Source organism: Nycticebus coucang, chromosome 10, assembly GCF_027406575.1.
Source record: "Nycticebus coucang isolate mNycCou1 chromosome 10, mNycCou1.pri, whole genome shotgun sequence".
Taxonomy (NCBI): domain Eukaryota; kingdom Metazoa; phylum Chordata; class Mammalia; order Primates; family Lorisidae; genus Nycticebus; species Nycticebus coucang.
Window position 1 is genome coordinate 114,579,601 of NC_069789.1, and position 25,424 is coordinate 114,605,024.

The 25,424-nt window shown below is 50.5% G+C and overlaps 1 protein-coding gene across 6 annotated transcripts in view; it reads left to right on the plus strand.

Annotated features, from left to right (window-relative positions):
• Positions 1-25,403, plus strand: part of LRRC4B (leucine rich repeat containing 4B) — a 47,239-nt gene extending 21,836 nt beyond the window's left edge. For all 6 annotated transcript variants that reach the window (XM_053605649.1, XM_053605654.1, XM_053605650.1 and 3 more), the window contains one exon: positions 20,891-25,403. In XM_053605649.1, coding sequence (XP_053461624.1) covers positions 20,891-22,735 — 1,845 coding nt within the window. In that variant the 3' untranslated portion in view covers positions 22,736-25,403. The remainder of the gene's footprint in view (positions 1-20,890) is intronic.
• Positions 25,404-25,424: the final 21 nt, after the last annotated feature.

Sequence of the window (25,424 nt, forward strand, 5' to 3'; positions counted from 1 at the left end):
TTGTTGCGCACCCGGCTATTTTTTGTTGTTGTTGTTGTTGTTGCAATTTGGCTGACTATTTTTTTGTTGTTGTTGTTGCAGTTTGGCTGGGGCTGGGTTTGAACCCTCCACCCTCAGCATATGGGGCCAGCGCCCTACTCACTGAGCCACAGGTGCCGCCGTGGCTCAAGTTTTTAAAGTGCCAGCCACATACACCTGAGCTGGTGGGTTCAAATCCAGCCCGGGCCTGCCAAACAACGATGACGGCTGCAATCAAAAAATAGCCGGGTGTTGTGGCGGGTGCCTGTAGTCCCAGCTACTTGGGAAGCAGAGGCAGGAGAATCGCTTCAGCCCAGGAGTTGAGTTGGAGGTTGCTGTGAGCAGTGATGCCATGGCAGTCTACCCAGGGTGACAGCTTAAAGCCCTGTCTCCAAAAAAAAAAAAAAAAAATTAAAACATGAAAAAATATCATGCCAGTCCCACCACCTAGATATAAATAACAACTATTTCTGTTTTGCTTTTTAATACCTTCCTAGCTCTTTCCTGTGTCTATGTAGATCGATTACTTTTTAGTTACTTGTTACAGAATGAATGCAAATTAATGGAGAGAAACTAGAAAATATACACAAAAGCCAACCATAATTCTCCGGCCACAGTAAATTCCAGTGATCTCCCAGTCAGATGTCCTCCACACATGCTCAGTGCACTGCACAATAGCAGATTTATAAATGGATTTTTTGCCCTTTTTTTTAAAGAAAAAATGGAATCACACTATTTCATACTGGTTTGAAACATGTTTTTGGCACCTAGTAGCATAACCATGAGAATCTTCCTCTGTGGCACTAAATATTCTTCTATGATGTTGTTTTTAAAGACTGCATAGTATTCTGGGACATGGGCGGCCTGTTATTTAACTAGTCCCTTCTTCCAATTTCTGAACTGATATAAACAACACCACAGTGAACATCCTTGCGCTCATTCATCCTCACATTCTGGATTCTGCCCTTGGCATAATTTCCTAGAAGTAGACTTGCTGGGTGCGCAGGAAGATGAGAAAGCACCAGTCTGGGAGCCCTGCATCTCCCTCTCCTGGGCCCACTCCTCCCCCACCTGCCCATGGCATCCCTAGAGATGGGCTGAATTCTGGAGATATGAGCCCAGCCTCCCCCTGTGGACTGGTGATTTGTTTGGTGTCTGGCTCCCCCACTGTGCTGTCACCTCCAGGAGGGCAGAGACTTTGCATCTTCCCTGCCATGTCCCCAGCACCCAGACTAGAGCCTGGTGTGCTGTAGGTGCTCAGCAGATACCTGCCTGTGAATGGAAGGCAGCTCGCGGCCTCCTGCCCAGGTACTTGGCAGAGGCCCAGACCATCTGCCAGCAGGAGCCGGAGGCAAATCCCTGCAACGCCCTCCTGTGAGTGCTCAGAAATTCTGTCACCTGTTCTCACGTGGCCCTGGCCCAGAACATAGTATGGGCAGCAAAAACCACACATTGGACTCTTAAGTGCATTGAGTGATTGCACTGGGCTCTCCTTGAAAAGTAGTTGTCCACCTTTGGCAGGGTGATAAAACGTCCTTCTGCAACATGACAGGTAGCAGGGACAGCAGGTGGTCGCTATAGTAAGACAGGCCTTTTTTAAAATCCACAATCTTCCAGGAGGCCCCTGATTGATTTTTTTTTTTTTTTTTTGAGACAGATCTCACTTTGTTACTCTGGCCCAGAACATAGTATGGGCAGTAGTAGTGTCCTGGCATCATAGCTCACAGCAACCTCAAACTCTTGGGCTCAAGCAATCAATCCTCTTGCCTCAGCCTCCTGAGTAGCTGGGTCTACAAGCTCCTGCCACAACGCCTGGCTATTTTTAGAGATGAGGTCTCACTCTTGCTCAGGCTGGTCTCGTTGTTGTTGTTGTTAAAGAGTCCCACCTTATGCCCTGAGCAGAGGGCAGTGGCTTCATAGCTCATTGCAACCTCAGACTCGGGCTGTGGACATCCTACTGCCTCAGCCTACCTAAGCCGTGGAGATTACAGACACTCGCCGTGGAGCTAGCTGGTTTTTTAATGGGTCAGGGTCTCACTCTCACTCAGACAAGTCTTGAACTCTTGAGCTCAAGCAATTCTCCCACCTCAGCCTCCCACAGTGCTGGGATTATAGGCATAAGCCACCGCGCCTGGCTCTCAGGCTGGTCTCAAACTCCTGAACTAAAGCAATTCATCTGCCTGGGCCTGCCACAGTGCTAGGATTATAGGCATGAGCCACCTCGCCCAGCCTCCCCAACTGATTTTGTGATTGGTGGAGCCTGCAATGCCATCTGAGCCAGAGGGAGACCTGAAGACTGCCTCCTCTGCCTTGTATAGCCCAGTACCACTCAGGCAACCAGGGACAGGGTTGTCCCTCAGTCTCCTCAGGGGTCCATAAACTGCACCGCCCTGGCAGGCTTGGCCAGCCCACCCGGAACCTCAGCAGGCATGTGGTCCTGCCTGGACCATCTCCTTCTTCCTTCACGCCCCTTCATCCTTATCTCCCCCTCTTCCCCTCCACCCCAAAGCCAACCATCCTAATGTGTTTACAGTGGATGTTTCTGCATGTGTGTGTTCTTGAAAAATGTTTATTGTGGCTTTGTGTGCATATATTTTTATTTACGTAAATGAAGCTGCATTGTAGATCTCTTTCTTTGTCTCACTGTTTTCACTCGGCCTGTTTCTGAGTTGCCGTGTGTGTCTACTCCACTGCTTTAACTGCTGCAGAATTGACAGGCACCCGCCAACCTCCCTCCCTGCCTGCTCACAGACATCCGGATGCGTTTGGCTTCCCCACCAAAAACTCTCACTCAGGGCCCCTTTGGGAGCTAGGTGTTAATTTTTGCGGAATATATACCCAGGGGAGTTGCTGGGTCATAGGATACGCATGTACTTAATTTAACAAAATACCACTGGATCCACTTAAGGCTTTTAGCAGCTGCCCTGGGTCCCTCCTGGGGTCCACCATGAGGTCATATGGTGAGGAAGTGTGATTCTATACTAAAAAACAAACCAACCCATCCCAAGGAAATCATCAGAGCGGTTTCAAACAGTTATGTGTAAGACTGGCCCAACAGCCAACATTTAGAAGCAGCCTCAGTTCCTTAAAAAAAGTGGATTAGCTAAATGACTTACGTACATTCTTACAATGGAATATCATACAGCTACTTAAAATGGATTTCAGGGCGGGGTCTGTGGCTCAGTGGGTAAGGCACAGGCCCATATACCGAGGGTGGCAGGTTCAAACCCAGCCCCAGCCAAACTACAACAAAAAAAATAGCTGGGCATTGTGGCGGGCGCCTGTAGTCCCAGCTACTCGGGAGGCTGAAGCAAGAGAATCGCCTAAGCCCAGGAGTTGGAGGTTGCTGTGAGCTGTGACGCAAAGGCACTCTACCAAGGGTGATAGTGAGACTCCGTCTCTAAAAAAAAAAACAATAATAATAATAAAATGGATTTCAAAGAATACCAAATGCCATGGGGAAATGCTCAAAACAGAATTCTGAGCTTTCAAAAGATTATCATGTTCAATTTGTTGTAAAAATTCAGTTTTAGGAGGCCAAGGTGGGAGGATGACTTAAGGCCAGGAGTTTAAAACAAGCCTGGGAAACCTAGCAAGACTCCATTTCTAAAAAATAAAAATAAAAATTAGCCAGGTATTGGTGGCACCTACCTATTCTCCTAGCTACCCAGGAAGCTGAGGAAGGAGGATCACTTGAGCCCAGGAGTTAGAGGCTACAGTGAGCTATGTGTGGCCAGGCCACTGAAGAAAGAACGTCTGCAACAGATGGGATTTGCTCACCTTTCCCCGGAGAAGGAAAAAGAAACTACACTTTCTTTAGTTTACCCTGGGCCAGGGAACCAGGTGTCCTCTCTCTGCAGGGTCTATTATTCTCATAGGGCCAGATTACTTCTCCTGCTTTATGGATGAGGAAATCAAGACCCAGGTGTCTTTGATGGACTTGTCACCTAGCTAAGCTGTGTCCTTCATGGACTTTCCCTGTACCCCCCAAAAGGGGCTCTGCCTTCCCCACCCCCAGGAGCCAGCACGGAGAAGCCAGACCCAGACAGCCACAAGGGTGCATCTGCAGTTAGGCAGATCTGCTGCAAAGAAAATTCCACCCTAGTCATCACCAAGGCCAACACCAGAAATGGCTTTCCAGTCAGCACAAGGCTTTCCGGATGGTCAATCCCCTCTGGTAGTGTGAAATATGGAGAGTTTTTACTGGACTAACTGTTCCCAGTTAAGAGTCCTTTAAGAAGAAAATGACGGAAGGAAAGATCTAGAAGTCGACCCTGTCTTGAAGTCAACTATGACGGCCCGTGGCTGCAGGTTAATGACTGGCCTACCGGCAGGTCTTCTGGGTAGCAAGGAGCAGCCACGCTCTGTGCTGCCAGTACTTCATGCCCAACTGTGGCCTCTCTGACTTTCAGTCCAGTTCCAATTTCTTCTCCTTCATTTTCTCAGAAGCATCATGGCAGGGCCTGGATAATCCTTGTTGCCCCTCAGAGCCTCAGTTCCCACACCTGCCAAAGAGCACTTCTGATCCTTTTGTCGTTTTTTGGTTTGGGGTTTTTTTTGAGAGAGTCTCACTCTGTGCCCTGGGTTTTGTGCCATGGCATCAGCCCAGCTCATAGCAACCTCAAACTCCTGGGCTCAAGAGATCCTCCTACCTCAGCCTCCCAGGTAGCTGGGACTATAGGTGCCTGCCACAGCACTCAGCTAATTTTTTGTATTTTCAGTAGAGACAGGGTCTCAATCTTGTTCATGCTTGAACTCCTGAGGTCAAGCAACCCACCTGCCTCTACCTCACAGACTGCTAGGATTACAGACATGAGCCACTGTGCCTGGCTCTGTCACTTCCTATTTATTTTGATGCATGACACACACGCAGAAAAGAACACAAGATGTACAAGTTACATACAACAGATTATCATACAAAGAGGACAGCCCTGTAAATGCCACCCAGGTCAAGAAATGAAATATAGAGACCCTCCTTGAACCTCCCCCTTGTCCTTCCAACCAGAAGCCTCCCCTGACTTCTGACTGCAGGGGTCAGTTGGGCTGCATGGACAAAGACTGGTGCAGGTCTGCGATGGGCCGGGCCTAACTGCTTTGTTCTACACATTGTTGGAATTCATCATGTGGTTTCATGTAGCCATGCCTTCCTTCCTCTCCTTTTTGTATTGTTGTATAATATTCCATCACATGAAGATACTGTAGTTTACTTATCTATTTCCTGTTGGGCAGCATGTGAGCTATCTCCAGTTTGGGGGTCTTGCACTGCTTGATTTTTTTTTTTTTTTTTTTTTTTGCGACAGAGTCTCACTTTTTCACCCTTGGTAGAGTGCTATGGCATCACAGCTCACAGCAACCTGCAACTTCTGGGATTAGGTGATTCTCTTGCCTCAGCCTCTCAAGTAGCTGGGACTGTAGGCGCCCACCACATGCCCGGCTATTTTTTTTGTTGTTGTTGCAGTTTAGCTGGGGCTGGGTTTGAACCCACCACCCTCAGTATATGGGGCGGGCGCCCTATTCACTGAGTCTCAGGCACCGCCCTATTTTATTTTATTTTTTTTTAGACAGAGTCTCACTCTGTTGCCCTGGATAGAGTGCTGTGGCATCTTAGCTCACAGCAACCTCAAACTCTTAAGCTCAGGGGATCCTCTTGCCTCACCTCCCAAATAGCTGAGACTATAGGCACCCACTACAGCACCTGGCTATTTTTTAGAGATGGGGTCTTGCTCTTGCTCAGGCTGGTCTCAAACTCCTGAGCTCAAGCAATACACCAGCCTGGGCCTCCCAGAGTGCTGGGATTATAGGCATGATGCACTGTGCCAGCCCCACTTGATTTTAGATGCAGAATCTTTTCTTCCCATTTACTAGAGGAGGCCCGGAGAGGGGGGCGGGCAGCTTGCCTGCCACTTGCAGTCTCTGACCATGCACCCCCTGCTACTCTTCCTGGGGAAGAAGACATGCTCTTATCCTCCTCTTTTAACTTAGATCCCCTGGGTGTCCCGGCCTTGTTACTACAACTAAGCCAAAGCCCTGGATGTAGCCTGCTGCCCTCCCACAGGAGCCTCCTACCCCTGCAGCACGCTGACGTCTCCCTCTCTCCCCCTGCTCAGCACCTTCCCATATGCTTTTCCCTCTTCCTGGAATGCTCTTCCACTGTCCCAATTGCCTAGTAAGTGCCAGTGCTTGTGATTGTGGGAGACAGTTGAGGTTTGACTCACAACTCTGCTATTTCCTGGCCAAGTGCCTACAGGCAAGCACTTTATTGCACCCGTCAGGGCCTCAGTTTTATCATCAGTGAAATGGGGATGGGAAGAGTTCCTTTGTTGTGGAGTTGCTGAGAAATCTGATGCCTACATTTTTTGAACAACCAGGTCCTGTGGGCCACCGTGTGCCAGGCACTCTTTAAGGCACTTGCAGACGAGACAACAGTTTAGCAAGGGGAGAATCACTAGCTGCTGAGAAGCGCTAGCAAGTGTTAACAATGAGACCATTGTCGTGGTCATGATGGTCGTGGTTGTGGTCCTTTGTGACTCTGATACACGTCTCTCAACCTCAGAGGTGCGTCTGAGCACCCAGGCTGGTCCCCACAGGTCCCCCGACTGGTCGATCACACGGCATGAGCGTGATCAGTCTGAGCCACCACTGGCCCCTGCACCCAGCACAGAACCTGACAAACTACAGGTTCCCAAAATACAACCTCCTCTGAGCCTCGCAACAACCCCAGGAGAGAATAGGTGGGCGAATCACCGACTTCTCACTTGAGCAGATCAAGACCCTGAGGGGCACAGACCCACATTCTCCTCCCATTATTTAAGGCCCCGGGGTCACCTCTCTGAGTCTGCCTCCTGCTCAGGAAAACTAAACTAGGGATTTCTGCAGCCGGGGAACCTTTTGGGGGCCAGTGAATTCCCGCTGCACCATGGCTCTTGAGTAGGTCCTATTCTTTTTTTGATAGACAGAATCTCACTCTGTCACCCTGGGTAGTGCTGTGGCGTCATAACTCACAGCAAGTTCAATCTCTTAGGCTCAAATGACCCTCTTGCTTCGGCCTCCCAAGTAGCTAGGACTACAGGCACCCAGCTAGTTTTTCTATTTTTTGGTAGAGACGGGGTCTTGCTCTTGCTCAGGCTGGTCTCGAGCTCAAGCAATCTGCCCACCTGCCATAATGCCCAGGTAGATTTTCTATTTTTAGTAGAGATGAGGTCTTGCTCTCGCTCAAGCTGGTCTCAAGCTCTTGAGCTCAAGCAGGTCTCAAGCTCTTGAGCTCAAGCAATCCATACTCTTCGGATTCTCAGAATACCAGGATTACAGGCGTGAGCCACCGCGCCTGGCCAAGTAAACCCTATTCTTATCCTCATTTTTTTTTTCACTATGTCACCTTCAGTAGAGTGCTGTGGCATCCCAGCTCACAGCAACCTCAAACTCTTGGGCCTAAGTGATTCTCTAGCCTCAGCCTCCCAAGTAGCTGGGACTACAGGCACCCACCATAATGCCCTGCTTTTTTTTTGCCCCGCTTGTTGTTGCAGTTGTCATTGTTGTTTAGCAGGCCTGGTCTGCATTTGAACCCCCCACCCTTGGTGTATGTGGCTGGCACCGTAACCACTGTGCTACGGGCACCGAGCCTCTTATCCTCATTTTATAGATGAGAAAACTGAGGCATGGGACAGCAAAACGCTTGCACACAATGCCGTAGTTAGTATGTGGAACTGGGCTGGCTACAGAGCTTGATTTCTCCAACATGGTTCCTGAAGCATCCTAATTTGAGGCTAACCTGGGCTCTGCATGCTGGTGATTTGATAGAACCGTAACTGTGTCCCAACTCTTTGCACCCCACAGCCCAGTCTGGCTTGGGCATTGTCCCTTCTGGTTACTTGCCTGGCTCGATCCTACCCTCCCCACCTTTGTCGGCCACCCCCCCAACGCCACCTCCAGAGCCATAGTCACCTGTCATCCCCAGATCAGGACTGGGCCGGGGGTCTCAGCTACACTAAACACAGGGGCACCCTCTATTGGGTGCCAGATGCCATCCCAACCCCTTCCTTCCCACCCTCCTGGGGAGGGGTCGGGGCTGGTAGGAGGGAGAATGGAAGGAAAAGAGCCGGACAGAGGGAGGCGTCCAGGCCCCGCAGCTCAGAGCAAGAGTCAGGGGCCCATGCCAGCCCCTGCGATGCTGCCAGTCATGTCTTGACCATCAGTGGAGTCTCTGTTGAAGAGGGAGAGACAATTCCCTTATCTCGGGAAAAGGAAGACACATGAGGAGTCATTGCGAAAACAGTTGGCACAAAAGAAAACAGTCTTTCACAAATCTCAGTGTGAAAAAAAAATTAACACAAAAAAAAACAGTAAGCTTACTAAACTTTTGTTATCCGTTCGTTACATTCAAAACATATAAAAATAATTCATCTTAATAGTGTTAAGATGAACAGTTCACTTAATCATTTTCCTACCACAGTTAAATTTTTAATAAAGGATTTCTTAGCAGTTTAGTCTCTTAAAAACCACAGCAGAATATAGTGGGATTTTTTTTTTTCAGCGTTAGTAATATTTATCTACCACACTGAAGTGGAAAGTCCCCTAAAACAGGCCAAGTTGCAGGATAAGAGAACAGGGAAGAGTTCCTCCCACCCCACCCCCCACACACGCAGGGCCTGGGGCACAGGAGTGGGTGGGGACCACTTTGCTTGCCTGGTTCGTGTGTATGTCCTCAATACCTGACATGGAGCCTGGCACAGGCAGAGGTGGGCTCAGCAAATAGGGGCTGGAGGATTGAAGGAACGTGTGGGTGTGGCAGCCAGGTGGCTTTCAGATGCAGGCCCCAGGCCTAGTTCTTGGAGGCATCACAGAATATCGGCAGCTTCTTCAGGCCTGCATGTTAGGGTGTTAGATCCAGTCTCCACCTTGCCCATCCTATTCTGTGTCAGTGACCAAGGGAGTGACCTGGCCCATGACTTCAGAGAGTATCTGACCTGGGGTGTTTCAAGCTATGTCCTGCAGGGGCCCCAGGCCTGCCTACTCCTGCAGCTGGGGGCAGCCTCCACTATCTGTTTATACCATTGCTGGCTAAATGACTATTTATTTGCATGATTATGACAGCTTGTGTCTCTCTTCTCCACTGGGAAGACAGGGCTGTGTCTGTCTTGTCCATAGCTAGATCCCCAGAACCCAGCATGACACTGGACACATAGGACGATCAAAAAATATCCATCAAAGGAGCACATCAGCACACCCCAACGTGGCAATGAATGGGCCCTACCGCTCATAAGTGTGCTGAAGCCCCTGGGCAGTCCACCTCTCGGGCTGGAGCAGGCAGGTGGGCGCGGTGGAGACCTCCGTGTTTGGACTTGAGAGAAGCAGCCTTGGGGTCCCTGTTTTGCAACGTTGGGGCTGTGAGACTGAGGAAAAGAGACTAAACTTCTCTGAACTTCTGTTTCCTCAGCTGTAAACTGTCAAATCTGGGGATGAAAGGCAGGGCTTGTGCTGATAACCTCCGTATGACAGGGTTTCCACAAGGATTAAATGAGATCATGACCTCAGAGCATCCAGCACAGAGTCCAAGAATATAGTAGCACTTCACAAATATGTTTTCCTCCCTTTTACCTGGTGGGGAAGCGTCTCAGGATGGCTCTTTTTTTTTGAGTCTCACTATGTCACCCTCAGTAGAGTGCTGGGGTGTCACAGCTCACAGCAACCTCCAACTCTTGGGCTCAAGCGATTCTCTTGTCTCAGCTCCCAAGTAGCTGGGACTACAAGTGCCCGCCACAATGCCCATTTATTTTTTGTTGCAGTTGTCATTGTTGTTTAGCTGGGTCAGGTTGGGTTCGAACCCGCCAGCCTCAGTGTATGTGGCTGATGCCGTAATCACTGTGCTACGGGCACCAAGCCTTTTTATAATTTTTTTGAGATAGAGTCTCTATCACTCTGGGTAGAGTGCCCTGGCATCTTAGCTCACAGCAACCTTCATTTCTTAGGTTCAAGTGACCCTCTTGCCTCAGCCTCCCAGTTGTAACACAGAGGTGGTCAACATAAGGAACGAGGGCTACTGTCCTAATATGTACAAGTGGTGCATGTCTGGTCTATGAAAGTCAACTTAAGGAGGCAGTCAGTGTAAGGGGGTGTTCAGCTATGAAGGTTCTACTATATTTAAAATTATTCCTACGGTATTGTTTTATGCTTCTTATTTGTCCCGATTTGTAGTTTATTCTTTCCTCTGACCTGTCATCTTTTGTATTAATTGAATTTCTCCTGATTCCATTTCCCATCTCTGCTGTTTTCGAATTTATCTATTTTCTCTTCATTTAGTGATTACCTTTAAATTTTAACAATTAGGATGGGCATGGTGGCTCACTCCTGTAATCCTAGCACTATGGGAGGTCCAGGTAGGGGGACTGCTTGAGCTCAGGAACTCAAGACCAACCTGAGCAAGATGAGACCTTGTCTCTAAAAATAGCCAGAAGTTGTAGTGGGCACCTGTAGTCCCAACTACTTGGGAGGCTGAGACAAGAGGATGGCTTGGTCCCAAGAGTTTGAGGTTGCTGTGAGCTATGACATCACAGCACTCTAGCCAGAGTGACAGAGTGAGACTATCTCAAAAAAAAAAAAAATCTAAAAGACACACCTAAAACATGAAGACAGAAATCATGAAAGTAAAAATGATGACAAATGCTGGCAACGTGAAAGGTGGCACAACTTCAGTATTACGAGACACGTGGACTTTAAGGAAAAAGGGTGGGACCACAACACCAGTGCTTTTTAGTCCCCAGATTCTGTCACTGTCGCATTGTGTTGCATTGTCATCCAGGCCAAAAGGTGTGCAGGCACACAGCAACCAACACAACTGGGGTGCTCTCCAATGAGAGCCATGTCCACTCCAGCCACTGACTCAGCAGACCTTGCCTAGAGGCTGCTGTGAACGTGAACAAGGCCTCGGCAGTGCCTGTGGCTCAAGGAGTAGGGCACTGGCACCATATACCAGAGATGGTGGGTTCAAACCCAGCCCCGGCCAAAAACTGCAAAAAATAAAAATGTGAACAAGGCCTCAGACCAGGAACTTGGAGCACAGTTCCCCCAGCCTCTCCTCAGTCAGACTCACGGCCTATACCAGTGTTTTTCAACCTTTTTCATCTAACAGCACACTTGAACTTGTAGTTAAACTTCTATGGCACACTTAAATTATGTTGATCCAAAAAAAAGGAGTTCAAAAAAAGAATATACTTAACTATGCTTTGAACTTCTTTTGAAAATAATTTAATTAATAATCTTTCAATTTTTTCAAGTCATGCCTAAGATCCTCTCATGGCACACCAGTTGATAATCATAAAGAGACAGATGTGTTAAACCAAATTACAACCTGTGACTGGGGATCTTATAAGAGAGAAAGAATGTGTGATGGTCAAGGAAGTGGGGTTCGAAGAGAACTTTCCAGAAAAGGGCAGTTGGAATTCTCCAGGGAACAGGAGGAGGACTGTATTCCAGGAAGAGGGGAGAGGCTGGACAGAGAGTGGCCACAGCAGAGGAGAGAATAGCTGGAAGCCTGAAGACGGGGCTAATTGTTAATGATCATTATCAGCTGAATTAACCATTTAACAATATATGTTATTGCCATGTTCTAAGCATTCACTATCTCATCCCAATCACTCACTGTCTTGTCCATGCCTCATAATAACCCCACCTGTGAGGAAAGTGGGCTCAGAGAGGTTAGGACACTTGCCCAAGGTCACACAGCTGGTCAGCAACAAAGGAGGGATTAAAATCCTGCCCCAACTCTGCCCCCGCTAGGCTGCTCAGGAGGCATTCTCCAGAGAAGAGGAGAGAGAAGAGCTTGGAATTCTGTTCAGAATAGAGATTCACTATTTAAAGCAAACTATGGCACATCCTTCAATAAAACCAGGCTTCCCTTTGCAGCAACACCCCCTCTCTGCTTAGTTCTCAAGTGTGTTATTAAAGTGATTAGAGGGGGGACCCCACCACCTTTGGGAGTGCCTCTTCATCTCCCTCACACTCCTGTGAGGCAGCCTCAGGCTCTGCCCCATGGATGTTCTGTGGTTATCCTGGTCCTCTATGCAGGACACCAAGGAGACTTGGAAAACAGCTGCTCTGGGTGGGACCCCCCACACCCACCCACTTCTGCATACTTCCTAGGCCTGTGGAGTCACTTGACCTCCCTGTACCTTGGCCCCCTTGTCTTTGAAATGGGGTGTGCCCACCTCCAGGGGTGTGGGGAGTAAATGAGACCCTGGGAGCTATAGGGAAGAAGGCGGGCACAGGGGCTCCAAACCCTGCTCTGCCTCTTCCTAGCTATGGCCTCACTGTGGCTCTTCCCTTGTCTGAAAAGTAAGTCTGACAGCACCTGCCTTGCCAAGCTTATACGGGTCAGGCTGGGATGACAAATGTCAGAGCCTGACATCACCCCCTGTGCACAGTGCACACCCACAGGCACAAGCTTCACTCTGAGCGAATCTCATTGATGACCTCAAGGCTTCGAGACAACTTTTCAAGGCCAGCATAGTGGCTCACACCTGTAATCCTGACACTCTGGGACACCAAGACCAGTGGATTGCTTGAGCTCAGGAGTTGAAGACCAGACTGAGCAAGAGCAAGACTCCGTCTCTACTAAAAATAGAAAAATTAGCCAGGTGTTGTGATGGGCTAGCTACTCAGGAGGCTGAGGCAAGAGGATTGCGTGAGCCAGGAGTTTGAGGTTGCTGTGAGCTGTGACACTATAGCACTTTATCCAAGGTGATAGAGTGAGACTCTGTCTCTCAAAAAAAGACTCTAGGAATCTAGGAAGTTGTCTCGGAATGCCAGACAGACTGGAGGAAGAGACTGAAAGCCAGACAGGTGGCTAAAGCCAGGGGCCAGGGAGAGAGGATTAGACTTAAGCTGGCTTGTGGGGATACAGAAAACTCAGGTGGTGGGTTGGCTGTGAGGCCAGAGATTTCAGGCCCTGCTGGCTGACCCATGGGTGAGGCTGCAGCCCACTGTGACAGGGAAAGTGGGCTGGGGGTACCTAACTGAGAACAGGGGCCCCAGAAAGAGGAAGGAACAGGAGAGGGCACACGGCATTTGCTGGAAACTGAGGCAGTCCCAGGCAATCTAACTGTGACCAAGACCAGGCAAAGAGGTGACTTCAGGGAGCTCTTGGTGGCACCTGGACCAGCAATCCCTTCATTCTCAATTTCTTGTTCAAACTTTCTAGTCTAACCTTTTAAAAGTCCACCTCCTTGGCTCGGCGCCTATAGCTCAAGCAGCTAGGGTGCTGGGCACATACACGGGAGCTGGCAAGTTCGAATCCAGCCCCACCCTTCCAAACAACAATGACAATTACAACCAAGAAATAGCCGGGTGTTGTGCCAGGAGAATCGCTTAGGTCCAAAGAGTTTGAGGTTGCTGTGGTGACACCACTGCACTCTACTGAGGATGACATGGTGAGACTCTGTCTCAAGAAAAAAAAAGTCCACCTCCTTCTTACCCTAGTGATTAGTGATGTCTGGCTGCCTTCTATTATTATTATCACTATTGCTATTATTATGACTAATGTAAACAGCCACTGGGCACCTGTCCCCTTGCATCGCAGCATCTCCAGGGCCATAGTAAAAGACATTCTGTGACAAGGTTCTGTGCTGTGTCATGTGTGGGAACCCAGAATCGTGCACAGCAGAACCGCTCTCTTCCCTGGGCTTCACAGAACCCCACAAATTGGGCGGGTTTCAGACACTTCTGACCTGAGGTTGTTGTTGCTGTTGTTCAACGCATCCCCTGGGACAAGCCCACCACCGAACAGGCTTGAGGCTCACCAGGCAGGTTCTTCCCCAGAGACTCCTCTAACAGGAGACTGAGGCTCCAGGGGCCCAATCAGACCAGAAGTTTTCTCAGGTCCCCACTTCTCCCATCCTGGGAAGGAGGTGCCCACTGTCCCTTGCCTCAGACAGCACAGTCACTTCTCTAAACCTCACACCCCACTGGCCTTCTGCCCATCCTCCCTCCCGCTGCCCATGCACTGCCCACATGCTCCCTGCAGAAGCAACTCACCTGCTACTTGATGTAAAACAGCATTTACTGAGGTCTCATTCAGTTCTAAAAGTTAGCCATGTTCACAGTAAGAAACTAGAGAAGGCAGAAGAATATTAAGAAAAGTAGAAGGTGGGCGCTGGCTCACAGCTGTAATCCCAGCTCTCTGGGAGGCTGGGGCAGGTGGATTGCCTGAGCTCAGGTGTTTGAGACCAGCCTGAGCAAGATTGAGACCCTGTCTCTACTAAAAATAGAAAAACTAGCTGGGCATGGTGGCAGGCATCTGTAGTCTAAGCTACTTGAGAGCTGAGACAGGAAGATCACTTGAACCCAGGAGTTTGAGGTTGCTATGAACTATGACACCACAGCATTCTACCCAGGGTGACAGAGTGAGACTCTGTCTCAAAAAAGAAATAAGAAAGGAAAGAAAGGAAGGAAGGAAGGAAGGAAGGAAGGAAGGAAGGAAGGAAGGAAGGAAGGAAGGAAGGAAGGAAGGAAGGAAGGAAGGAAGGAAGGAAGAGAGAGAGAGAGAGAGAGAGAGAAAGAAAGAGAAAGAAAAAAAAGAAATTGCTCCGTCAATGTCCAGCTCTAGGCCAGAATTCTCTAGAGCCATGCAAATCACATTTTTGAAGCATATTTCCTGATATGAGAAAAAAAGCTCACAGGATAATGTTGTTATGGGGAAATACAGGACCTGGTAAAGTACATTATAGCCTCAAAATTTTGTAAAAAAGTTCAAAAGATGATGATAAATATATCCCTGCATAATATGCATAGAAAAAAGATTGGAAAGATGTATATCAAATTATTAATGTAGGGGCGGCGCCTGTGGCTCAAACGGATAGGGTGCCGGCCCCATATGCCAGAGGTGGTGGGTTCAAACCAAGCTCCAGCCAAAAACTGCAAAAAAAAAAAATTGTTAATGTAAGTAAACTCTGGGGAAATGTATTTTGGCTGATTTTTCTTTTCTTCTTATAAGTATACTGTTTTCTGAAATGAGTACATATTACTTTTGTCAGTGAAAAAGAAAGGTATATAAAAAGTTGTTTTATTTGTTACTCTATCTAACGTGTACCCAGCACAGGCCTGGCCCACAAGAGATTTCAATTATTGTCTATTAAATTGAGGGAGGGGGCATTTCTCAGCCATACTCATACCCTGTTCTCCGTGTGTCCCCTGTTTGTCCAGATTCCATCCCATTTTGCATATAAACTGTTCACAGTGGCCTGAGGGGTCCAAAGTGTTAAGAGCCCTGTGTAGCTCCTCATCTATCCCTTATCACTTTGAGTTTGCAGAGTCCATCAGGCGAGGTTCCCAGGGTGTTTGATGTGTGGTCAGGAAATCTGATTTTCAAGCAAGGAATGGACCTCAGTTCTGCTCAGAAAGAGCACCACAACAGGAGGTTCTGCTTTCAAATTCACTCTGTCATGGAACACAGCAAGCAAACCTTAACCTGGTTACTGTACTCTCACGAGAGACCTAGTCCCTTTCCTCCCTGGAGGGACCTAGACTCTGGTGTTCGGGAGCCCAGAGTGGGGAGCCCCTAATCAGACTGGGGTGGATAGATGGGACAAGGACATCCCCCAAAGCAGGTGACAATGGACCGGGGTGTTGAAAGGCAGATGGAAGGTAACCAGGAAAAAGGGTAGAAAAGATGTTCCTGGCAGAGGGAACAGCAGACGTAAAGGCCTGGAGGCAGGAGCATGTCTGCTGTGTTCAGGACCAGCAAGAACAGGAGATGAGACAAAGGATGAGTGGGAGAGGAAGGAGGAAAGTTATGCCAAGCGTGTGAGCTGCTCATGGGCAGGGGCCATGTCTCAGGGACTCTCACTGTTGCTGTCACCTTGGTGTGCTATACAGTGTGGAATGAAAGAATCTTGTGCGGGAGTGATGGTGCATCCTGGGAGGGTTGTGAGAAGGGGAGGCACAAGGGAGCTGGGGGGAATGAATAGGTCTTTCTGGGGCTTGGTGAGGCCCTGTCTGCCCCGATTTGCAGCAGGAAGGATACAGTAAGAGGGTTTCTTGTCCCCAGAACCATGCCTTCCATGGTGATACACTGCCCATGGCTTTGGGTTAGAAGGTTCAGGGTTCTAATCCCAAAGTCACCACATGGATTACTCAATACCAACAGTAACAATAATAGTGACAACATGGATAGTGCCCCTGGGCACCCGGGACATGGGGCACTGCCTGGGCACTGGCACTGGGACCTCTTCTTTTCTTCCCAATTGCCCAAAGTGGTTTCTATAAGCCTTCCTTCACAGCAGGAATGAGCCCGAGGCCTTGAGAGCTCCGTGACACCCAGAAAGGGAAGGCAGGATTTGTACAAGGCTCTGCTCTCTGTGCCATGTGTGGCCTCAGTTTCCACAGCTGTCAAGTGGCAACAGCCATAGCTTGGCTGGGGCAAGGCAGCCCTGAGATGCTGAGGGGCATAGGCTCTGACACGGAATTGCTACTTCTTGGGGACTCTTTTCCCGACTTTCTTTCTTTTTTTTTTTTTAAGACAGAGTCTCACTCTGTCACCCCCAGGGTAGAATGCATTGGTATCATAGCTCACGGCAACCTCAAACTCAAGTGATCTTCTTGCCCCAGCCTCCCAAGTAGCTGGGACTACAGACACTTACCACCATGGGTAATTTTTCTATTTTTAGTAGAGAAGGGGTCTTGCTCTTGCTCAGGCTGGTCTCCAACTCCTGAATTCAAAGATCCTCCCCCCTCAGCCTCTCAAAGTGTTAGGGTTACAGGTGTGAGCCACTGCACCTGACTCATTCCCTCCTTTCTAAAACAGAGCAATGACAGTCCTTGCTCATAGGGCTAGTGGCACACAAGATCCAACTATGTTTATAAACATCAAGACCCTGTTCCTTAAAATCTGGCGGCCTGGCCATCGAAGCTGCCCAGTGCAGGACAAAGAGGTGGCAAACACACCCTGGATTTCAAGGCCTCAGCAGGAAAAGAGTGTATATCAAACTCTTAAAATTTAACCTTTGAGACTCTGTCTCTACAAAAAAAAAAAAAAGAAATTAACTGCATCCAAAAAAAAAAAAAAACAGCCGGGTGTTGTGGCGGGCGCCTGTAGTCCCAGCTGCTCGGGAGGCTGAGGCAAGAGAATCGTGTAAGCCCAAGAGTTAGAGGTTGCTGTGAGCTGTGACACCACGGCACTTTACCCAAGGGCGGTACAGTGAGACTCTGTCTCCACAAAAAAAAAAAAAAAAAAATTTAATCTTGATTACATGTTGAAATGATAATGTTTTGGACATACTGGGTTAAGTAAATATGTTATTAAAATTGATTTTGCCTCTTTTGTTACAATGGCTTCTAGGAAATGTTAAATTACACATGTGGCTCACAATAGGTTTCTATTGGACACCATTGGTGTGGCATAAATTATAATTTTACGACTGTGCTTATGCCAAGAATATTACTGTTCCTTATCCTGGGTACCTCTCAGCTATATGTTTTTTCTTCATTTCTTTTTTTTTTTTTTTTTTGCAGTTTTTGGCCGGGGCCAGGTTTGAACACGCCACCTCTGGTATATGGGGCCAGTGCCCTACTCCTTGAGCCACAGGCGCCACCCAGTAATTTTTTTTTTTTTTTGAGACAGTCTCACTATGTCACCTTCGGTAGAGTGCCATGGCAACACAGCTAACAGCAACCTCAAACTCTTAGGCTTAAGCGATTCTCTTGTCTCAGCCTCCCAAGCAGCTGGCATTATAGGCACCCACCACAACACCCGGCTGTTTTTTGTCACAGTTGTCATTGTTGTTTAGCTGGCCCAGGCCAGGTTCGAACCTGCCACCCTGGGTATATGTGGCTGGTGCCATAACAACTGTGCTAGGGGTGCCAAGCCAAGAGTACTTTTTATTCATTGAGAAAAAAAAAAAAACAAGAATAGCAATTGCTCATAATCCACAACAGCTGGAGTTTACTACTAAGAACAGCTTGGAGTATTTCCTTCCAGTCTTTTTTCAGTACATAAATGCAAATACCTAATTCTCCAGCTTCATTTTTTTTTTCTTTTTTTGAGAAAGAAAAAGGCCCTGTGGCCTGGGCTAGAGTGCTGGGGCATCATCATAGCTCACAGCAACCTCAAACGCCTAGGCTCAAGTGATTCTGTTGCTGGGATCCAAGTAGCTGGGACTGACTACAGGCACCGCTACAATGCCCAGCTAGATTTTCTATTTTTAGTGGAGACAGGGTCTCACTCTTGCTTAGGCTGGTTTGGAACTCCTTAATGCAAGCGATCCTCCCACCTCAGCCTCCCAGAGTGCTGGATTACACAGCCACTGTGCCATCCCCTCTCCAGCTTCTTCATTAGTTTCTTGCAATTGGGAGCACTCAATAGGTTGTTGGGGTTCTCTATCACCCCCTTAATATTATGACACAGCATCCCCCAAATGCATCTCCTTGTCTATTCCTTTCCCCCCAGGGTACGTCATTAACTAGGCTCAAGCACTCAATCTGATGCCTGAGCCCTCTGTGCTTAGGAGGCTCCTGGAAGATTCTGTCTCCCATTATCCTGGCCCAGCACTGCCCCTCCTGTGGTCCCCCAGGCCCAGCCCTGTGAGATAAAGGAGTAAGAGGTCAAGACTCTGGGACCATAAAGCCTGGGACCAATCCCAAATCTATTCCCCACCACATAGGGGAATAGAGTCTTTTTTAGACAGAGTCTGGGTACAGTGCCATGACATCATCATACCTCACAGCAACCTCAAATTTCCAGGTTCAAGCGATCCTCATGCCTCAGCCTCCCCAGTAGCTGGAACTACAGGCACCTGCCACAACACACAGCTAGTTTTTCTATTTTTTAGTAGAGATGTGGTCTTGCTCTTTATCAGGCTGGTCTTAAACTCCTGAGCTCAAGCGATCTGCCTGCCTCAGCCTCCCCGGTGTGCTGGGATTACAGGTATGGGCCACCACACCTGGCCTACTTTCCCCTTCTGTCACCCCACCTCTCTGTGCCTAATTCATAATCACGCACGTGAAACCTTTGAGGCCATATGTGTTTGGCCTTCTGATATTAGAAAGGTAATAATATGTAGCATGTGTTTAATAACATCCTAGCATTCTTATACCCTTTATCGAACCTGGGCATTTCTCACATAAAATGTTTGAATAGTCACATGCGTGGGATTGATAAAATCTTTAAATAGCTTCATGTGAGTTCTGATCAGGTTTGGCCACCAAGTGGGATTTGGTGCCAAAGCTGAAAAATCTGGTTTCCAAGGCCTTATGAATCTTGAAATGGCAGCTATTAAATAAGGACTTGTAATAGTACCTGTCTCCTAGGGCCATTTGGAGGATTAAATGAGTTATTGCCTACAAAACATTCAGAACAAGGTCTGGCACAAAGAAGTGTTCAATGCATGCTAGTTTTTGGCATTAGTATTTTTTTCTCCTTTTTATTTTTTATGTACATTTTTTTCACTTTGAGAAATATGTGTATAACAAAATGCCCCCATTTTCAGGGTAGAGTTCGGGGGCAGTTGCAGAGAACATTTCTACCACAGCAGTTGATTTCTCTCATGCCCCTTCCCAGCCTGCCCCCACACTCAGAGACTCCCGCTTAGAACACCCAGGGTGTGGTGTGGACAGAATCCTGCTGCACGGCCCCCGCGTGTCTGGCTTCTTGTGCTCGACATAATACCAAGATATTCATCCAGGGTGTGCGTGGCAGTATTTGTTCCTTTTCAAGGCGAGCCATAGTGTCCCATCATCCATTCACCCATGATGGACATTTGAGTGGTTTCCAATTTAGACTGGAATGAACAAAAAAAGCTGTGAATACCCATGCGTAAGCCATTGCATGAACATCTGCTTTTGTTTCTCTTGAGGAAATTCCTAGGAGTGAAACGGCCGGGTCATAGGGTGCCACAGTTTTAACTTTATAAAAAACTGCCAAGGCAAGTTGTGGTGGCTCATGCCTGTAATCCTAGCACTGTGAAAGACCAAGGCAGGTGGGTTGCTTGAGATCAGGAGTTCAAGACCAGCCAGAACAAGAGAACTACTAAACATAGAAAAAGTAGCCAGGTGTGGTGGTGGGCGCCTGTAGTCCCAGCTACTTGGGAGGCTGAGGGAGGAGGATCCCTTGAGCCTAGGAGTTACCAGCCTGAACAAGGACGAGACCCTGTCTCTACTAAAAATAGAAAAATTGGGGGCAGCGCCTGTGGCTCAATGGGCAGGGCGCTGGCCCCATATAACAAGGGTGGCTGGTTCAAACCCGGCCCCAGCCAAACTGCAACAAATAAATAGCCAGGTGTTGTGGCGGGCGCCTGTAGTCCCAGCTACTCGGAAGGCTGAGGCAAGAGAATCGTCTAAGCCCAGGAGTTGGAGGTTGCTGTGAGCTGTGTGATGCCACGGCACTCTACCAAGGGTGATAAAGTGAGACTCTGTCTCCATAAAAATAAAATAAAATAAAATTAGATTAAAAAAATAAAAACAGAAAAATTAGCGAGGACATGTGGCAAGAGGCATGAGGATTGCTTGAACTCAGGACCTGTCTGAGGTTCCTGTGAGCTGTAATGCCATAGCACTTTACCCAGGGCAATAGAGTGAGACTGTTCAAAAAAAGAAAGCAAAAGAATGTGGCACCTGTGGCTCAAAGGGGTAGGGCACGGCCCCATATGCCGGGGGTGGGGAGTTCAAACCCAGTCTCCGCCAAAAACTACAAAAAAAAAGTACCAAGAAAGGAAAAGAAAAGAAACTGTCAAACTGTTTTCCAAAGTAGCGCCTGCGTCTCCCACTCCCACCAGCAGAGCAGGAGAAACCGTAGCCCTGCACCCTGGCAGTGCGTGGTGGTTACTGTGGATCATCTCAGCGTCACTGACCCCTATCTCCCTCTCCGTCCACCCCCCACCCCCCGCCCCAGGTGATCCGGACAGACACCTTCAAGCATCTGCGGCACCTGGAGATCCTGCAACTGAGCAAGAACCTGGTGCGCAAGATCGAGGTGGGCGCCTTCAACGGGCTGCCCAGCCTCAACACGCTGGAGCTGTTCGACAACCGGCTGACGACGGTGCCCACGCAGGCCTTCGAGTACCTGTCCAAGCTGCGGGAGCTCTGGCTGCGCAACAACCCTATCGAGAGCATCCCCTCCTACGCCTTCAACCGGGTCCCCTCGCTGCGGCGTCTGGACCTGGGGGAACTCAAGCGGCTGGAATACATCTCGGAGGCGGCCTTCGAGGGGCTGGTCAACCTGCGCTACCTCAACCTGGGCATGTGCAACCTCAAGGACATCCCCAACCTGACAGCCCTGGTGCGCCTGGAGGAGCTAGAGCTGTCGGGCAACCGGCTGGACCTGATCCGCCCGGGCTCCTTCCAGGGCCTCACCAGCCTGCGCAAGCTGTGGCTCATGCACGCCCAGGTGGCCACCATCGAGCGCAATGCCTTCGATGACCTCAAGTCGCTGGAGGAGCTCAACCTGTCCCACAACAACCTGATGTCGCTGCCCCACGACCTCTTCACACCCCTGCACCGCCTGGAGCGCGTCCACCTCAACCATAACCCCTGGCACTGCAACTGCGATGTGCTCTGGCTGAGCTGGTGGCTCAAGGAGACCGTGCCCAGCAACACAACATGCTGTGCCCGCTGCCACGCACCTGCTGGCCTCAAGGGCCGCTACATAGGTGAACTGGACCAGTCGCACTTCACTTGCTATGCGCCTGTCATTGTGGAGCCGCCCACGGACCTCAATGTCACGGAGGGCATGGCTGCTGAGCTCAAGTGCCGCACAGGCACCTCCATGACCTCTGTCAACTGGCTGACACCCAACGGCACCCTCATGACCCACGGCTCCTACCGTGTGCGCATCTCTGTCCTGCATGATGGCACGCTCAACTTCACCAACGTCACCGTGCAGGACACGGGCCAATACACATGCATGGTGACGAACTCGGCTGGCAACACCACCGCCTCAGCAACACTCAACGTCTCAGCTGTGGACCCTGTGGCGGCTGGGGGCTCCGGTGGCGGCGGGGGCGGCCCAGGGGGCGGCGGTGGTGTCGGAGGGGGCAGTGGTGGCTACACCTACTTCACCACGGTGACAGTGGAGACCCTGGAGACACAGCCTGGAGAGGAGGCCGTGCAGCCGCGGGGCACAGAGAAGGTACCGCCGGGGCCCACGACGGATGGTGTCTGGGGTGGGGGCCGGCCTGGGGACGCCATCGGCCCGGCCTCATCATCCACCACGGCACCTGCGCCTCGCTCCTCACGGCCCACAGAGAAGGCGTTCACGGTGCCCATCACGGACGTGACAGAAAACGCCCTCAAGGACCTGGACGACGTCATGAAGACCACCAAGATTATCATCGGCTGCTTCGTGGCCATCACATTCATGGCCGCCGTGATGCTCGTGGCCTTCTACAAACTGCGCAAGCAGCACCAGCTCCACAAGCACCACGGGCCCACGCGCACTGTGGAGATCATCAACGTGGAGGACGAGCTGCCTGCTGCCTCCGCCGTGTCCGTGGCCGCGGCGGCTGCCGTGGCTGGTGGGGGCAGCGTAGGTGGGGACAGCCACCTTGCCCTGCCGGCCCTGGAGCGCGACCACCTCAACCACCACCACTACGTGGCGGCCGCCTTCAAGGCGCACTACAGCAGCAACCCCGGCGGTGGGGGCTGCGGGGGCAAGGGCCCTCCTGGCCTCAACTCCATCCACGAACCTCTGCTCTTCAAGAGCGGCTCCAAGGAGAACGTGCAAGAGACGCAGATATGAGGCTGCCTGGGGCCCGGGGGATCTGGCCAGGGTCTCGGAGACCCGCCACCCCGGTGCCTACCCGGGCACGCCGACTGGGACCCCTCCCCACGGCCCAGCCCACCCCGGGACCAAATGGGAAAGGCAGGACAAGGCGGTGTCCAGCCCCACCCAGGGGTCAGACCCCAATGAGGACAGGGCGGGGTTCCAGGAGTCCCTGGTTCTAGCCTCGCCCCCACCTATCCTGGTGACGGCTGGGGGGACTCGGGATTCAGGAGACGTGGCCCCAGCCCTCCGTGTTTCCACCGGGGTCTCCCGACCAACTGTCCCGCCCACCACCTTCGAGGGAAGAAAGGAGCTTTTTTGAGGGGTACCCTTTCCCCTTACCCCAACCACCCTCCTTTTACGGTTCATTTTTTGCAGTTTGACGCCTGTCCCTCCTTCCCACCCCGAAACCGAAGAGACGAAGAGACGCGTCGCCCCAGCTCCAGCCCACGCTGAGCTCCGCCCCCGGCCTCCCGCTGGGGTACGCAGCCGGCCGCCCCGCCCCCACCACCCCACAGACTCTTTTGATACAACCGAAGGGAGGTTTGCGTCAACGACTACCTGCTCTGTAATTACTTTAAAAAAAAAAACACGGAAAAAGTAAAAAAAAAATTTTTTTTTGGTCATGAAAGCATGGAGGAAAGAAAACAAAGTGAATACGGGTGGGAAACAGAAGGAGAGGCTGGAAGACAGTCCTCACAGGCCCCAAAGACAGGACAGGCATTTCTGGGCGGTCTTAGCTCCTAGGGAGGGGTCTGTTCTGGGACTTCCCCCTTATGAATTCCCTGTATTTGTTGCTTCGGGTGGGGGCGCTCAGGACAGCAGAGATCTGGGTCTGACCATTCTGGAGGCCTCAAGTCCAAGTTCAAGGTGCAGCAAGGCCATGCCCTCTCTGAAGCCTAGGGGGTAGGCCTGCCAGCTACAGGCACCTGGATGGCCCTGGCTTGTGACAGCTTCATTCTGTCCTTCCCTGGACCTTCTCCACGTGTCTTTACACCTCTTCCCTGTGTGTGTGTCCGTGTCCAACTTCCCCCTGTCACAAGGATCCTAATCATTATACTGGATCAGGAGCACCCAGCCTAACCTTGACTTTATTCTTGGCAAATGCCCATTCTGAGGTGCTGGAGACCAGGACTTCTGTGGATCTGTTTCTGGGTAGCACGGTTCAACCCCAAACAGGCCCCAAACCAGAGAGTGTCTCCACCGCACTCCCACTAGAGGCTCCTCTGATGTGGGTGTGCTGAGAGGGCAGCTGGAGCTGTATCAGCCCCGTGCAAAAACAGGGACAGAGAGAAGCTGGGTAGGAGAGCAGTCAGGAGCCAGCAAGCAGCCTGGAGGATATGTCTCTGTGGGTTGAGGTGCCTGGGCCAGTGGGGGCTGCCATCCTGCACTGTCTGGGAAAGCAAGGCCTCTGGACACAGATGAAGTGGTTATGGCACCTTCCTGTGCTGAGAAGAGGACACCAGGCAGACAGCCCTGAGGACATGTGGGTCGCGGGGGAGAGGAGGGGAAGGGTTGGATGCCAGTCTCAATGCCCCTTCTCCCTTGTGTACATGGCAGCTGTAGGCATTGTGGGGACACTCAGGCCCCAGAGGAGTTGACAACAGACAGAAAGAAGGGGACAGAAAGTCCCTGCTCCCAACCTATCTGCCCCATGAGTGTCTGGACAGGAGTCCCTGTGCCTCTCAGCATTTCTTCTGTCCCCCACCCGGGCTCCTGGCTCTTGAAGCAAATTCCTCCCTTACCAGCAGTGGCAGCCTCCCGTGGCCTCTGGGTGACGTGTCTGGGGTCTGGCCCTCTCTATCTTTGTCCATCTCCTCTCATGTGTTGCCCACCCTCCCCATGCACCCTTTCATGCTCTTTCTCTCCAGTCTCTTGCAGTGCGGATCCTGGTTGCCATGGAAACACTGCAGTGGGTACCAGGTGGTGGCTGGGGGCAGGGAACTGGCGCTGCCGCAGCCTTCGCCATTTCTGATGCCAGGCACCTGTGAGGCGCAGTGGCTGCGACTCATTTTGGGGGCACTCGGACTCCCCAGGCCTCACAGGCTACTCTATGGCTGATGAGAGTTGGGGAGAGGAAGGAAGGACATGAGAATGACAATACCACATGTGGGAGGGGGTTAGTGGCATCATGGCTAAGGGGGAGAATGAGAGGTGGGATGAAGTCAAGGTGAACTGAAGGATGATCAGAGACAGAGGGTGGCAGGTTCTGGTTGGGAGCTGAGGGATGTGAGAAGGGGACCCCCCTCTGGGAGGCTGGGGGGATTGGACCCACTGAAGCAAGGGCACAGCTAAGACAATCTAGAACTCCAGCTTCTGTTGCCTTCTGGAAGAGACAGGGGTAGGGGGTGGGGACCTCAGGGGGCTCATCACTAGACAGAACCTCCTTCGGACCTTGACCATTTGAGGACAAAAATTAGGGGAAAGGAGGACCTGGGAGCAAGGGGACAGACAGAGCTCAGAGTCCCTGCCACCATCCCCTCTTCCCAACCCAAGCAGGTTGTAGTTTCCATGACAACCTGGCTGGCCAGAAAGGGGGGCAGGGGACTGCAGAGGAAATTTTCCACATCAGCAGGAAGGAACAGAGGTGTGTCACAAACGAAAGAAAGGAACGGCCCTGGGGAAGAAGGAACAGCCCTGGAGAAAGCAGGGGTCAGAGGAGGAG